Consider the following 17,084-nt stretch of genomic DNA (forward strand, 5'->3'; position numbering starts at 1 on the left):
GTTAAATTAAATGCAATCTAAAGCTACAGGAACCATACTTCTAATTTTGAGAGCTGTAATTATTAGTAGCTATATTTACTGTCTGAACTTGTAACCAGATTTAAATTAGTGCATTATCAGCATGGGGAAGAAAAGAGGCTGAATTCAGTAATGCAGTTTAACCCACGCTGCATGGAGCCTCTCTTCCCTTTTCAAGCCAAGATAAGGTTTATTTACAGATTTCTGGTGAGCCTTTCGTTCACTGTACACGCAAGCCTGCAGAAGAGCTAAGCCCAAGCCCTGTGTCCCTGAGACAAGTTCCTGAGTAGAGATTGGGTGAAAAATACCTAATTTCACCATTTTACAGCAACAGTCAAGAAGATGGATTTTTATCCTTTTCTACTGATTTCAAATGGGAAGCACTTCCTTAGTGCACTGATTATTTGTGCCTTTAGCAAGTCTGTTCACCAGTATATGAAAAAAAATGCAACTAGCAATATTTCTTTCTTATTACTTCAACCGCAGACTCGCTTATTTTGATGCAAACAGAATGCATTGATAAACGCTTGGGCAAGATTGTTCCTAGTGCACTGGCACTTTTGCCACGTGCCTGTGAAGCCCATGCACTACCTTTGAAGACAAGGAGAGCTTCAGCACCGTGGCACGGGAGCCGGCACAGCCCCTCTGCGCTGGGCGTCAAAGGGGCAGCAGACAGGGAAGGAGGGATCGGGGCTGGCAGCCGGGAGCGCCCTGCGCGCGTGTCCGTGCACGGGTGGGTGTGCGTGTGTCTGCACGGGTGCGCGCGTGTCTCCGCACGGGTGGGTGTGCGTGTGCGTGGCACATAAGCGCAGGGCGGCTCGTGGCCGCTGCGGCTCCGTCCTTGGCGAGCGCCACGGCAGCCAGAGCCACCCGCGCGCCGCGGTTCCCTCCGCTCCAGCGCTGCAGCCCCGAGCGGCGGCTCCAGCCCCGTGCTGGCCACTTGCCAGGACTCGCCGGGCTCGCCGGCTCTTTCTGTTTTTAATTATTTCCCCCCTCCCTTTCTCGGAGGTTTTCTGATGCCGATAGAGCGAGCGCGCCTGCAGCTCCGCTCCTGCCTGCGCTGCCGCCCGCGGCCCCCGCCGCCCTGCCCGGAGACCCCGCCATGCGGCTGGTAACGTATGGAATTCCCTGAGCGCCTCCCGGATGGATAGCTGGGGCCGGGGGCTGGCGAGGCGGGCGGCCGGGCCCGGGATGCTGCTCGCGGGGCGGCACGGGCGGGTTCCCTCCAGGCAGCCTCAGCCCCGCTGCGCTTCCCATTTTCCCCGCTCCTTTCCCCGCTCCTTTGCACATTCAGCAAACGCTGCCTGCCAGGCGTGCAGAGCTGCAAGTTTATTAGGGAAACTGGGGTTTTTTTTGGCTGGCAGGGTGTGGGCTCCCAATTTAAAGCGGCGTTTGAGGAGACGCTCAGGGCTTCGGGGGAGCAGTGCCCGTGCTGCTGTGCGGAATTGCTGCAGGTTCAGCCGCTCCTTCCTTTTGGCTCGGGAATTATTTGGGGGGAAAAGTGGGGTTTGGGTGTCCCTGGGGTAAGAGGGGGATTCGGTGGGTGCCCTGATCCAGACACAGACCCTGCAGGGCAGCAAATCCATGCAGAGCTGCCGGCATCCCGAGGTGGGTGCTTGTCAGCGCACAAGCGTCCGCGTGGGAATTCTGGTTTTTTTCCTTATTAAAACTGCTCCCCCCAAGAAGAGCTTTTTCCAGCATGTGTTATGTTTACAACTGGTGCAAAGCTGGGCAGGATTTCAATGGAGATTAGAAATAACCTGTGAGGGTTTCCGATTTGCTCCCGCTTGCTAACTGAATAGCTGCATGTTGTAGGCACTATTAAAAAGCTATCCATCAGAGTGCAGTATGCTGAAATGAGCGTATATAAGCCCCACGGGGGAATATATACAGCTAGGTGCTATTAACTCTGAAGATATATGGCAGACTAGCGTATTCTGAGGCAACAAATTGGAGTTAAAGCTAATTGTAAATGGTAGCTCGGGCATTTCATTTTAGGGTTTTCACACAGCAGGTGAGACTCTATCCACTACCCAGGCTTCATCCGGCTGCCTTTAAACCAGCCGGAGGGAAGGAGGAGGTTTAACGTGTTGGTATTGATGTATCTGACATGACAGGGAAGATATGGGTCTTAACTCTAGTGTGGGCGAGTGGAAAAAAAACAAATATTGAGTAATAATTTCTACAGAGCTAAAATTAATCTGAGCTTTTATGTTTTCTAGGACAACTTGTCAGACAATGTAAACTAATTTGCTAAATTGCACAGGGAGAAAAAAAAGGAATGCATTAGCAGTATCTAATTTAGCTAGAGCGGAGTGTATTTTGATTCCTTTTAGTGCCTGATTCGAGTTTTGCCAGATGTTTGATAGGCAAGATAGGCAGCAGAGGTAGCCTTGTAAACAAATACGTGTATGTAAAGAGTTCATTTTAAGAGTAAGCTGCTGGAATTCGCTTTACACTCACAATGCAGGGCTGCAGAGTCACCTATGTTGTGTCAAATATTGTTCTYGGTTTGCACTGTCCATTATGAGCTACAGAAATTATATCTGAGCTTCACTTACTTTATGGCTCTGGCCTCACAAAACTGCATTTTTAGGTCATTTAAGGGTCCTGCAAGTTTTTATGCTAACAGTTTGCCAACTAGTATAATCTGAATAAGAACAACGAACCTACTTATATGGCCAATGGTTACCAACTAGTTCACATATTTTGTATTTAAAAGTTGGTGTGGATCTGAAATACAGAAATGAGGTGAATTTCAAGGGTAATTTCTGTACTGGCAGCAGTTTCCCTGGATGCCAAAGAAAACACGGTTCTAAAATTTCTAAAATATTCTGAAATATTCTGAAATAAAAGACCTTGCTTGCTGGTGGGCTCTCTGTAGGTGAAGTCAGAAAATGCCTGTAGTTGTCAGACAGACTCGTAAGTGTAGGTGAATGTCTTTGYGAAGATAACATTTAACACTCTGTATGTCAGAAAAGACAGAAATTCACACGGGTTTGGGCAATTCAGTCTTCAGGTGTCTTTATGGGACATTGTGCCGTACCACGAGCCTGAGGTGGTGTCTACAGAGCTTGGGTGGCTCCAGCTCCCCATTGAACTTGCCCTTGGTCCCAGCAGCGAGGTCCGAATGGCTCTTGCTGATGGTGGCTGTGGGGTCTGGTGAAAAGGCTTCTGCATTTGCAAAGGTATCAAGAGCAGAGGGAGCTCACCAGGCTTTGTTGGCAGCTCCAACCTGTCCCCATGTACCAGAGCAGCTCCTCTTGCAGTGGTGCTGAGAACCCTTCAGACCTTGGGGTCTGCCTGAACACGGGTTGATATGGTGTAATCTGAGTTTAAATATGTTCCCAAACAAGAGGTTTGACATATAAATACGGTGTGCTGAAACACCCAGCCCACCACAACACTAAATGCGATGTTAGAATCCCTCAGGAAAGAAGGATTTTGCCTGGGAGATCTTTAGGAGTTTGGGCAGGAGCTGTGCGAAGTAACCTTCATCCTCATTGAATTCAGCAGAATCTAGATATGGAGACAATTCCATATAGAAAGGTTATGTCCTTGGAGAATACATAACGCACTTCTGAGAAAAATAGCTTTTTGGGAAAATAGCTACTAGGTAAGAGTACTGATCATATCTCATCTTAAATATCRGTATAAGGAAGTGGGAGCTGATTAAACTTAGGCAATACCTCCTTTAAAGGTATGCCAAAATAAGGAAAGACAGTCATAGCCCAAAGTAGTGCTCAGAAAACCTGTGAATGGTGATAAAATTGTGCTAGTRAAACTGTTGGCTGTTACGGCATAGTTTTATGCAGAGCCTGAACCAGGTCATTTACCTGGACCTGTCTGAGGGAAGGCGAAGAGTAAAATATGTGTAATTTAGCTGAACAGGAGAGGAAAGGYGACATAAACCGCTCAGCAATGTGAAAACTGTGGATCAAGGGAAGGAGAGGAGCTCTTCACTGCAGCGTGAGGAGATGCGGTGGGTGGGAGGATAGTAAAGGCGCAGGTGGCTTGAGTAGAGGGAAATCCTACCTGCTGTAGGGTCTGTTTTGATAATATATAATATACTTATATATTATAAYAGGTATATAAATAATATAATTTATAATATTTATATATTTATATATTTATAATATATAAATAATCTCCATGGAGAGCCAAATGCAACTTTGCAGCTAAAACACCTAAGTAACATGGCAAGAAGCTGCGGGCCCAGGTGAATCTGTCCCGGAATGGACCCAACACTTGAACTTGGTTCTTATATCTCCACTGAAATCACTGTTATTTCAAACCCTCTGTTCTGTGGCRAGAAGATATTTGTACTAAAATCTCCGGGTTATTCTCAGAATTCAATGGAGTGTTTAAGGAGGCCTATTAAATTACAGGTGGTTAAAACAGCCAGAAACGAGAGTGTTTAACAGCACTATTAAATGCAAAGTGGAGCTAAGGTGCAGTTCCACACCAGGGATGCTGCCCAAACATCCTGGGAAGAAACAAGCCTGAAAATCCAGAAGAAAGGAGTAAAACTGCCCAGCAGTTCTTGCAGAGACTCTTCTGTCTGGGCAAGCAGGCTGCGCGTGGGGATTGGGGTAATCAATCCTCCRTGCCCAATTCTACCCGATGTTGCTGCAAGCAGCTAAGCTACTTGCATGCAGAGGCGCTTGGATGAGAGCCTCCCATCCCGTTTCCCAGCCCATCTCGGCACGGCGGGGCGACAACGCGCTTGCTGTGTGGAATTACAGCAAGCCCTTGTAAACYGCTTGGCAATAGCAGCGCCGTTCCCAGCCCCGATATCAGCCCCGTTCCCGGGCCCAAAGGRATCTGCTCAATGTCCCTGCCAAAACGGCCCTTCCTGGCCGGGCAGCCAGCGCTGGCAGAGCCTGCGGACTCTCTCATCCATGCAGGGCTTCCGTGGACCCCTTTGATAGGCARATATGTAACATATACCCAAAGCGTGAGCGATTTTCTCCTCGTCTTGTACCTGGCTTTGTTCTCTGCTGCTTGTTCCCTTGGACTCAAGCAAGCCTGGAAACTTGTGTARTTTTTCCAGCTGTTTCAGCTGGTGCAATAGGAGACACAGGCTCTAGCCACAAACTTGCCTTCCTCCMCAGCAGAGAAATGACTGGGAAGTCTGCACAGGTGATTTTGTCCCCTTTGTGGTTTCCGATTAAAATGGTTTTGTTTCCTGTGCTAGGAGCAGCTTGGGAAGGGTTGGTGCACTGAGGAACAGTCGCTGCAGGTAGTTGTCACCAGCTCAGCTGCAGACGAGCTACTGCTTTCTGCAAACCACTTCAGGGTAAGATGCAATAACACAGAGCATTGTAGAGCTTGCTATCAGTTCCTAGCAGTCTGTGGATACCTTTTGGATGTGTGCTGTGCATAGAAGATCAGTTCTCGCCCTTCAAAGCTCCAGCTGTTCTGCTGGGTACCTCCTGCTCTGGGATACGTAGACCCGAGGGGTGGCAGTCGGCTTTGGTTTGCTAGAAGCCAAGTGGCAGGGACTGTGTGTGTCAGGGGCAGCCTGCTCTGTGATTGCCACTGGCCAGGACAGCGAGAGGGCAGAAGCTCCTAGTTACAGAAGATGGAAGTGATTTTGAGCAGCCCCTAAGCAGGAGCGGATGACATTGTAAGAAACTCTTCCAGACTTTTGGTTTGTAAGTCATTCTCTACTACTTTGGTGAGCTAGCAGCAGAGAAATATCTTTATACTATGCACAGTCCTAGAATACATCCAAAAATGACATTTGATGTGTTTCTGATTGCCCTGAGAATGACCAGAAAGGAGGCAGATGATGATGCCCTCCTTGTGCTTCCCACCATGCCCACACGCTCTGCTGGACACCCACCCATATTACCCCAACTCTGTCGTGTTAATTAGCTGCATCTTGCCTAGTCTTGATAAGCACAAAGCAGACCAGGGAAGTTAACATCCAGGCCGTCCCACCTTGGAGGGCACTTTGGCCACCAGCCTCGGAGCCGTTTGTGCAGCGCCCAAGGCAGCTGAGCCAGGTCTCTCCTTTGCCATCCTTGGCATCATCCCAGGAAGGCCGGGTTTGGAAACCCAGCCCCAACGGGCTGCGGGCACCGTGGCTTGTGAGCAGGGTAGGCACAAAACCAGCAGCAAACCCAGCAGCTCSAGTGCTTCCCTTTAGCCCTTCCAGTGCTCCCGAGCAGAGCAGCAGCTAGGGCAGGCTCTACCCTTCAATCCTGGAAATCCATAACTCCTATGAGAAAAATAGGAAAACCCTTTTGAGGACAAGCTCAAGGAGGTGGAAGGTAGCAGGGTGGCCCGGGCTGTTTGGCTCCCTTCTCTAGAAAGGAGATACAGCTAAAAAAAAAAAAAAAAAAACCCACAGTTTCTAGGTACTTTTGGATTTCTTTAAGGCCAGCTGCTTTTTTTTTTTTTTTTAAATTAGTTTCTTTCTTACATGTGTTGCTTGCTGATTAAACATCTTTTATCAGTACAGTAAAACTCCTCTTAATCAGCGTAAACTGACTGGTTTCCAAATGTTGTGCCAACAAAAGGGAGCTCAGCACTTTGGCTTCTCAAGCCAGTAGGTTTTATCTGAGTSTCTGATGTGAATCCCCAAAGCAAGCTTTAGAATAGCTTTATGTCACCAAAAAGAACCTCTTTTTTGTACTGAAATCACAAGCTATGAACAGGAAAACTGGCTCAAATCAGGCTTTGCAGATAAAAGAGCTTTTTACCTCAGAATTGCTTGCAGGGGTCGGGTAGATAYTGGTGATGCATCAGTATTAAAAAGAGCTTGGTAGGTGTTTTCTTGCACTTGGACTCCACATTTCTCAGGAATATTCTTGGCTTTTGCATTTTTAATGAAAGTGTATTTCTGGCTGTTTCTATTAGCACAGAATAGCTTGGAAATGTGAAGTCTGAAGGCTCAAAAATCCCATAGGCAAATGGAGCATCCACATTTATTGCTGTTGAAAGTCATTCCTTTTAAATGCCATTTCAGGACATTTGGGGTGTAACTCGGGGATTTGGAATGGAAGATGCTTATGGAGTCTGTTGCAAATTACTATCAGGTTTCACGAATCAATCACAAATGTTATAGCCCGAAGCCATGTGGATTTACCAGGCACCGTGTGCATSAGACCTGACCGCTGAAGTCATCAAAACGCGGGATTTTGCATGCTCATAACCAGGATCCGCCGAAAAAATAAAATAAAAAAAAGGGAAAAATGGGATGGAAATGTTCAGGTTGACGCGGTYGTCACAGGCACAATGACTGCTCTTAAATTATCTCTTTAAAAACCACAACCATAACCTCTCTGCCAGCTCTTTGGGACCGGTTCTCTGTGGAGGTTTCAGTTGACAGGTGGCATCACGGCAAACACGTGGACACTGAGGAAAAATGCCCTTAATTTTAAAGCAGTGGTGGCTTTGGGCAATCTGCTCTTTGTGAAATCTTAAATCCTGAGGGCGAGGTAACGTCACTTCTTCCTCAGCGCGAGGAAGAGCAGCAAATTAATGTCATTGAAGCAGAGGATTTAATGGCTGTTCTACAAATTAAATGCTACTTTCTCCTTAGGTTTATGATGTGGAGCTACATCCCTGAGTGAAGCGTTGTAATTAAAAGTAAAACAGAGGCCTGGGGATGATGGATGTGACCTGCAGCGCCAGCCCGCTGAGAAGCTGCTGTAATTTTTCCCCAGCAGAAGGGAGATGGTAGATTCATCATTAGGACAGCGAACGTATTCAAGTGGGGGAAGCAATTACATCTAGACCTGTCTCTGAGACGCCTGTGACGGCTCTTGCACAAACTTTAATTTAAAATATGGATTTCAGCGTCCTTTGAGGAGCTTCGTGATTGTTGAGAAGCAGAGCGATGAGTCTGGTGATGGCTATGTCCCATGGGGTTGGGTAGGGGCTCTTTGTGTGAAGATGAAGACATCAAGGACTGCTGGAGCACGTCATAAACCTAAAAATAAGAGCGTTAAGTAGCTTAACGCCTTACATTTATAATTGCGTATGACTTCTCCAGTGATCTCTGACAGAGTAAATTGCATTGTGCTACAGGAGCACGAACCAGTGGACAAGATTAATGGTCATATAATGGGAGGAGACGCCTGAAAACACGGTCTTGCTACAGAAATTAAGAGGCATTAATTTAGATGTAAAAAGGCATAAATATTTGAAGACATTGGCTTGCTAGGAGCAATAACATGTATAACAGCACATTGCRAGTTTATTACTGTTTTCAGTATTGCAGATGGCTGCAAATTGTAGGGCTCTCTTCTATTGTGTCTTTCTCCTCTGCCAAATTAACAAAAGAATGTGAAATCTTGGCTAGTCTTCATGCAGTGCATATGCTAGCTATGGGAATGGCTTCATTGTGCTGCTAAACTGATGGAAGCAAGGCAAGATGTGGGGAAGCATGTGTGTTTTTGGTGGGGCTGGGTCTTATTTTGGGCCTCAGACTTCTGTTCTGTGCGTAGTGGGGCTCTTTGGGAGATGCACACATTTGCATTTTGTGTTTGCCAGCACATTTCTGTTTCGAGCGGCTGCATGTTTCGAGTGCTGCTGGGTGTATTTCAGGACAGAAACTTATGTTCTCTATAAACTGAAGCTCTTTAGAAGGTTGAATGACTTCATCCTTGGCAGGGAGCTTCTGTTGGGAGTGATTTCATCCCAACCAGCYGTGCAGACACCCATTGCCCATCAATGTGTCACTTTGGGTGATGAGGAGGAGATTGCCTCCATCCCAACCTGTTTTTTGCTGGTGGGAGCAGCAAAGCATGGACCAGTCCGGGGATGAAGCAGAGATACAATGCACAGGAGGCTGGRGCTGGTAGAGCCCTGGTTCATTTATTGCAGGTTTTTGAAGCTGTGTAGGTGAGACAAGGGCTTGCAGATAGATGATGAACAGTATCCCAGGTCATGGATGGTGATACCGCGGTGGGATGTTGCCCTCTGAGCTTGTTTCAGTGCCAGTATTTGCGTGGGTAGTTGGGGACCTTGTTGTGATCTTCYCTTTTCTGGACATTCAGTTATGACTGTAGGTCTTGAGCTATCACGGTTGCATCTGAAGTGTGAAATACGGGTACATCCAGGTGTTCTCCAGTTTTACACCTTCATCCTGGTGTTTTCCCTATCAGTTACAAAGCAGATGAGAAAATCTTATGCATCCATATATAAAAAGAAGTTTTGTAAGGACCAATGTATAGCACATAAGCCATCCTCTGTAAAATCAGTAGAAAACAGGCTATTTTTATTTTATTTTGAACAGACCAGCATCAGCYATTGGAAAGCAGCTCCTATTCTGTCCTCCCCGTGGTCTAAGCAAAGCAGAGCAACGTGAGAGCACAGCGCCTTTGCTCTGTGGGTTCAATATCACTTTTGTGCAGCACACGTTGCTGTTACTGCAAACACTGAATTACGTGTTTAACACTTTCTTTTTCCTTATTTTAGGCTCAGTGGGAATAATTGCGCTGGTTTTGTCCACAGTTTCTTGGCAAGCGAGCGACCGGGCTTTCTTGGAGTCACTCCTCGTTCTTGTTCACTGAATCGTAACTCAATTTTTATTTATTCTGGTTCTGAACCCTCCAGCATGTACGGAGTGGCCCAGGGAATGTGGGAGCAACGGAGAGGCTCCTGGTTTTCCTAGGCATCCACRCTTGCTGAGCATGAGCACATTCTCCTGCTTGCACAAGCAGTGCACGAGCCCAAATAAATACCCTGGTTTTGGTGCAGATCCCCCTTCAAATCCTATCTGGGATGGGAGTCTGATATCTTCATGATCCCAGTAGCTCCCTACAATTTTCCGTAGTGTTCATTTTGAGCTCTATTAGATGCTTTTCCAAGGAAAAGGACCAATGCACTGTTCAAAACGTGATACAAATGGGAATCATTTTGCCTAACAGACTTCAATGACAGAATATTTGCAGGGAGGTGTGTTAAACATCCTCTGAAGTCAGTAAATAGGGCTAAAAATGATAAAACTGTTTTCTTTAAATGGTCAGGAATCCAATACAGACTCCTAAGTCCTTCATTCCTGGCAGTGTGGTTATTCCAGCTTGCTTGCAATGCAGCCCAGCGTGTCTCCAGGAGCATCCCTTGAYCTTGCTCCCAAGAGAACACCCAGCCACTTTGCTGATATTCAGTTTCATGGAAAATCCTTCCTGCGTGGGGCACGTTCAGGTGGGAATTGTGGCCAGGAAGGCATCTCCTTCCCATCACCTGCTTCCGACTGCCGCTGCCATGAGCAAGAGCTGAACCCCAAGGCCAGGTGGCCGTCTTGAAGGTCACCCAGGAACCTCAGGGGCTTCCACGGCAGCAAGGCAGGAGCTGAAGGAACCACCTGTGTGTGTGCCGTGCTGTAATTTATGCTAGCGAGCAGCTTTAAATTATGCAAATTACCGTCTGCACGGAATCTGCCATCTGGAAGAAGTTATGCCTATGGAAATCTGCCGGGGCAACGCGAGTGTCGCTGGAAAGGGAGAGGGTTTGAAGGAGCAAAGGCAGCTTGTTCTGCAGAAAGAAATGGTTTGCCCGCTCCAGTCCAGTGGTAAAGCTGTAGTTTGGTAGTGCTGGATCAAACCGGGGAAGCTCTGTGGTGTTTTGGAGTCTTCCTTGCTATCGGCATCTGATAAAAAACAGGAGAGGAAGGTGGCATCAGTGGAAATGCAGCTATTTGGGGACCGGTCAGCAGTCTCAGGATATACACTGGAGAGCTGCAGTTACAAGAAAAATAAATAATATAATATAATATAATATAATATAATATAATATAATATAATATAATAATATAACTTTTATTTTTCACTTTTTGCTGGGGAGAGCTTCTGCAGCCATTCTCCACGGAATTGTCCGGGGTATTGCAATTACCTCTTGCAAAGGTAAAATACCTCGGACCTTGATTGCCTCTCCCGAGCATCAGCTACCTTGCTCTCTGAGGTCAGTGCAAACTCGTTCGGTTTCCTCTCTCCTGCAGCAATTGCTCCCCTGAGCTGAAGAGTTTGCCTTTGAGCAAGGTCACTTAATGGCACAGACAGTGCATTTCCAAAGCAATGCATCGCTCAACGGGCAGATATTGCCTCACTTTCATCTCCCGATGGTGCCAGGGCAAGCCCTGCATGGAGCATGTCACAGCCAGCAGGAATGGGATGAGGAAGGGCTGGTTGTGCTCTTCAACAAGCACCAACAGCAAAACCTCTTGTTTTTTAAGCAAACCTGCTTAAATCTTTCATCTCGGCTTCATCAGTGCCTTCCAAGTGTAAGCAAGCCGCAGGCTTTATCAGCGTTGTGCCATTTCTTAGGCTGAGCAGCACGCTCTGCGTATCAGGAATATTCTATAAAGCGGAGTGGTAATTACAGAATGCTTTGTCAAATTTTATTATCTGTTACTACAAAATATTGCATGCGCTATTACGGGAGCTTATTGAGAGACCTTCCTGACTGCATGCTTATTAACTCAGTAGGCATAGCACTTAATTTAAAAAAAATATCAGTTGGAGACCGCCAGTGATGCTCCCATAAATGCACACCAGCTTGTGCTGCAATGCAGAAGGGAAACTAATGGTTCCCATTTAGACCTGGCGTAGCGTAACCCTACAGCGCTGGCTTACCGTGATGAACTACTGTCATCGAGCTGTATTCCCACAAGCCATTACTACAGCCTATTTAAAAAGCATAACGCGGTCTCATGGATTTCTAATTATTTGTGAGACGAAGGGATAAATGYCTCATAGTGCTTTTTTTTCATTTTTTGCTTGCTGTTCTCATAACTTGCAAAGCGGCTCTGAGTGCTTTGTCTTGTTCCATTACTCTTTAATAAACTGCTCTTTAATGAAATGGGTCAGCAATATTTGTGAGGTGCTTTTACCTTGGATTAAAAGTCTGTATTARTGGTTTTTTAAAGAATGGGTTGGTGGGCAGTGGAGAAACAGCATCTATTTTTGAGCGAGCGTCTCCTGCAGTTTCAGACAACAGTGGAGGAGCCCACACCAGATGTATCTCGTTGGAGAGGCTGGGTGCTAAAGGTAGAAGCAAACTCAGTGCTCGTGGTGGGGTCCAAACGCCATGTAGAGACATAAGCTTAGAGAAGCTGGTTCATCTTTTCTGATTCTTTAAGGAGATCAGCAGCCATACAGTCCACACTGAACTAGCTGCTGTCATAGCTCCTTTTCTCATGAGGTGGTGTTTCCACTTGAATAACGTCCTAGGACGGATCTTCTGGAGCAGGACTGATACATGTGCATCTTCACCATGGCCTCCACCATTGCTATTTAGAAAAACTTCACCAATTTCCTGTGCAGCAAGAAATCCCTGGTYCTTGCAGACACGATCCTTGGCTTGGAGGCCCTTCAGCCTGGAGGAATCTCCCTGGCAATGCTCAGCACAGAGAACCTGGCCAGCTCTCCAGCACTACCTGCCCACGGGGTACCAGCAGGCCGGTTGCCTCTGGAGACACTTGGCTGCCAGGAAAGAGGAATTCCAAGGAAGGAGGCCAAGGCAATGACAGCCACGAGGATGGCTCCTGTCTACCAGCATCTCTGCGGTAAAGTTAGATACCTTTCTACAAAAACATCTTTGCTCAGCCAGTGGTTATGGTCTGCAGGGCTGGCATGGAGAGGAGAAATGCTGTATTAAACAGGAGAGGAGACAAGCCACCACTATGCTCTCAGTCCTTATAAACCCACTCTGTGAAATTGCTACGTGTGGATGATGTGATATCTTGGTTTAGGACACAGCAGCCTGTTCTCCTAGCTAGTGCAGTCTCTGGATGCTATCCAGAAGTTGGTCTTCAGTGTGCACTGAAATAATGCATAATTATCGACTTTTACAGTGTAATGTCTGAACAGGCAGATTCATCAAGGCAAGGGCAGAAAACCTTGTTCCACCCATCAGGAAGAGTCAGGCTTAGCACATCTGCCTATAGGTCGGGTTGTCGCTGTAGTGTCTCTCACAAAGCCTGTGTTACCAATATTTAGGCTTTGAAAAAGCACAACAGCTTAATGTATGGTGGCAAGAAAAGTAATGGTCCTATTGTAGATACAATAAGTATTGACTGAGCATATGGTGCTGCTTCTCTGTCAGGTGGAATTAGAAAGGGAAAACATAAGATTTAAATAGAAATCCATTTACTTTCTCAGTAGCTTTTACTGCCTCTGTGCTAAATTTAGTGCTAATTGAGTTGTTTCTGCTTGCAACAATTCACTTCCTCCTCCCGGTATCGCTTCCTCGTGGTCAGTGCTTTTGCAGAGCACAAGGGCTTCCTGGCATCATGTCGCGCTGTAACGAGCTGGGCTTGTCATTTTAATCAAGGTATTTGGGGTCAGGAGAACAGGGGTTATGGAGGGACTGGGGTTATGGTATTCAGTCCCTATGGGTTTATGGTATTCAGGCCAAGCTCCTCAGCGAGTGAGGAAGAGGAGGGCTGAGTTGTGCTGCCTCATCCATGCACCTAGCAYGGGCACAAGACATCTTGGCCAGTGTCTTGGCCAAACGAGAGTTGGCAATCTGGATGAGTACAGCCTGGCCTGCATGGTTTGCGCTGGGATGCTTCGAGTCCCCATGCTTTTGAGCGTTGACATCTTGAGTGTTGGCTTCCCCTGTCTAGAGAGGAAGGCTACCCTCTGTAGAGCAGGGTTGCTCAGCAAGCAAACGTTCAAAGCCCTGAAGAAACCCAGCACCTCCGAGAGACTTGCATACATCTAGTCTAAACCCTGCAGGGAGGTTTAGGGCTTATGTCTTGTGGCAGTCTATAATCCTTGTTGAAAGCCTCTCATGGTGAACTCCAGGGTTAAAATAACGAGTCTGTGCCCCCCTTTCACRTTGGGAAGCCTCATGCAGGTAGCAGAGAGGTGGTCTTGGCCAGGCCCTGCTGGGGCTTGCGGACCTGCCTGAGCAGTGAGATGATCTCTGCAATCTTTCCCATGATGAACAGTCGCTCGCTCTGAGCGATTACACAACATTATTGATCTGACCTTTCCTTCTTACAGCTAACGTTTACCCACTTGTAAGTAGTTTTCTATAAAGCAACTGACTTGACCTTTACTGCTTTCAACAGGCCATGATAAATGGACCCAACACGTGCTTTTTCTTTAAACCCCAAACTCCAGATTTTGACAGATACATTCTGTTAATACTGCAGTTCCCAGAGATATAATCATAGCATTAAGGCAGTATCTTCAATTTAACGTTTATATAACGTTTTTCTGTATGTTCCACCCTTGCCCCGCCATACACACAAATTGACTCCTCAGGGATGTAACTTTGTGTGACCATTTGACCTTTCCTTCTGCTTTTGAGTCAATAAAGTTCACTTCTGTGACCTTACTGTAGGTTGGCAGTGAATCTGTTTTACGATAGTGGTATTTCTTATGTCCTTGTACTATTAAATTCAGTGAAAACAGGCTGTTTCACATGCACTCATGTGTCTGAAGACCTTTGGTGCAATGGATCTCACTTTAAAAGCCAGAGACACTATGAAAATAYCTCGAAAAGGAGATTTATAATGAGATGGGTTCTTTCTTGTGTGAGCTAAAGGGATTTATCTTGTTTTCTGATGACTGAAAATTTCAAATGTTTTATGAGTTGAGTTCTCTTCTTTCTGTCACTTGGCCTGGGGAGACATGGCACTTAGAGAGCGATTTTTCTTACTGTGCCCTTTAGGGCATCTCAATCCTGTGAGTTTGGTGGTTTCAGCTGTGCTGTTGGGAACCTGAAGCAGAAACTTCCACAGTTTGCGTGGTGGAGGATCCGAATAGTGATTCCTGGCAGCGAGAACACAGGTTTTCTTATTAATACATATTTGAGTTTTCTTTTACTTGAAATAATTACTGCAGCATATTTGTTTAGTCTGGGGGAGGGAATGGCTGGATCACATTAATACTAATACAGGTAAGTTAAAGCCAGCACTACTGATATTACCCCTGTGGGCTTGCAGTGGGACGGTTAATAAAAAATCTTCTGGAAGATGAGCTGAAGCCTTCCAAAAACTCAAATTAGCATTATCCGAGCGTGCAAGCTGCACCGTATTGCACCCTTCACAGCAGGATGAAGGGAAGGCCCCAGCTGCATGGTGCATCTCAAAGCAAAGCATTCCTATCCCTCGCGCAGCCGGCTTTGCACGCTGTATCAAAGCCTGCCAGCCTCTCTCTCCTCGTTGACCAGCCAGGCTCCTTGTAGAGCATAGATTAATAGGCTCATTAGTGGCCATGGAGGCTACGTGCCCAGCCTGCCTGATTTACTAATGATGCTCAGGTGTCTTTTTGCTGATCCGTATCCCTTGGCGAAAGAGRCGCAGGGTATTTAGGAGATACGTGAGATGGGAGGAGTGCTCCTTGGCTTTGCCTGAGGAGCACGTTGTGGTGGTTGCCTGCTTGCCAGGTGAGAAAGCCCAGCTCAGGTGCTTGCAGAGCAGCCTCCTTGCTGCTGCTCCCGAGTCTCCCTGGCTCCTGTGGCTCAGCTCCAAGTGCRGCCCGTGAAATGGCAGTGATGTTCAGCATGAAAATGAATGGGCCCTTGCTGCCTTTCCAGCTGGGCAGCAGCTGGGGCTCGATGATGTGCTTGGTCTTTCGTTGGGAACGCCCCAATTTTCATCTGCTCTTGCAATGGCTGGAGATGGGGCCTTTTGTCTGGTCCTGCTTGCTCTTATGCCTTTTAAACTGTCCTAAGAACATATTCTTTTTCCAAAAAAATATGGAAACAGTAGTAAGGCTCCTCTGTAAATCTTAATGGCAAAAATGGGCTCGCAAATCTCAGATGCAGAGGGCTGAACTAACAAAAATATTTTAAAGACAGCATTGTGTAATGTGATTGTTACAACATGAACACTTCTGACCCAGCCAGCTGAAGATACTGCAGCAGGTAAAACTAGATACTGTGGTGAGTAAATGCACCAAGACAAGGGACTGCAGAAGGCCAAGAGGCCCTAAGGACTCCTGCAAAGTGKCTGCAGACTCTTCCTTCTCTGCTATGCCTAGACTTGGTTTATTTGCCTTTGAGTTTCTGACTAAGCAGCAGCAGGTTCAAGCGCAGCTTTATCTCCTGTGAAAAGCTGCAACCTGTGTAAAAGCTTCAAGGGTGCATTCTGGTCAGACTGGGGGCTTCCAAGTCCTCATCTTCAGGACTGTGTATTGGCATCTAATATATTGGCAGTGGCAGAGCCAAAGTGGTCTTGAGGCAGGTTTCATTAGCATGGTGCTAATGTGGAGCCACTGGGTTGCAGGTCTCCTCCTGTAGAAAAGCCTCAAGGAAAAGCTTTCCTTCCAAGGAGACAGTGAATGAGCTGTCTGCAAGTTCTGGATCAGGTCCAGTAAAGCTAGACAAAACTCCTGTAAGCTGAGGAGCAGGGGTGGAGAGACTTAGGCTTCTGAAGAAAGAGAAGAAAGGAAAAAACAAGTCCATTTTTGTGCACTTAACTTAGCCTGACCCTTGTTTTTTCAGAGCTGCAGGTCTTTGCAAAAATTCAAAACAAAATTTCCCCAGAGACGATGCTCTTTCCGTTCTCCATTAATCATCCCAATGCATATCTTCTTCACAGCTTGAAAAAACACATTAAAAATTAAAAGTTGATATGAACTCTTAATGCATGTGGCTAAGGCTTAGCAATCCGCGCCCTTCAGAAGACTTGGCCTTGTGCTAATAGCACAGCTAGATGTGGCTTTAACAGAGCGGTTTTGGGGGCTCCTGAAACTCTATCAAAGTTCTCCGAGCTTCAGAAATTAATCTCTATTACATTTAACCCTGCCGTTTCAAGGTCTCACTGAATCCCCAACAAACTATAAATTATATATATATGGATATACACACCATTCTCTTACTGGTGCACTTATCTGTGTAGCTGCTCCAGTAAAGCAGGTGTTAGGGAGTGAAGCAAAAAGTCATTTCTGTTGCAGTAATTCAGGCTACAAAGCCAAGATCAAGCTGTAGATTTGCACTGCAAGATATTGAGAGCTTCTGACTGAGTTTCAGTGCCAGCACAGAGCAAGACTGAGCTCCAAATTCGTTGTGGAAAGGCATTGGATTCCTGTTTGCTTTCTATCACAGCTAATCTCTGTGTGAAAATCTATTTCCTGGTGGAGGAATTATAGGGAARA

The 17,084-nt window shown here is 46.5% G+C and overlaps 1 protein-coding gene across 1 annotated transcript in view; it reads left to right on the plus strand.

Annotated features, from left to right (window-relative positions):
- The first annotated feature begins 1,089 nt into the window (after positions 1-1,089).
- The window catches only part of IQCJ (IQ motif containing J), a 37,004-nt gene continuing 21,009 nt past the window's right edge, over positions 1,090-17,084 (plus strand). Inside the window, exon 1 of the mRNA XM_026045219.1 lies at positions 1,090-1,129. Coding sequence (XP_025901004.1) covers positions 1,121-1,129 — 9 coding nt within the window. The 5' untranslated portion in view covers positions 1,090-1,120. The remainder of the gene's footprint in view (positions 1,130-17,084) is intronic.

The sequence above is a fragment of the Nothoprocta perdicaria genome, unplaced genomic scaffold (genome assembly GCF_003342845.1).
Source record: "Nothoprocta perdicaria isolate Ctin4 unplaced genomic scaffold, notPer1 scaffold_4, whole genome shotgun sequence".
Lineage (NCBI taxonomy): Eukaryota > Metazoa > Chordata > Aves > Tinamiformes > Tinamidae > Nothoprocta > Nothoprocta perdicaria.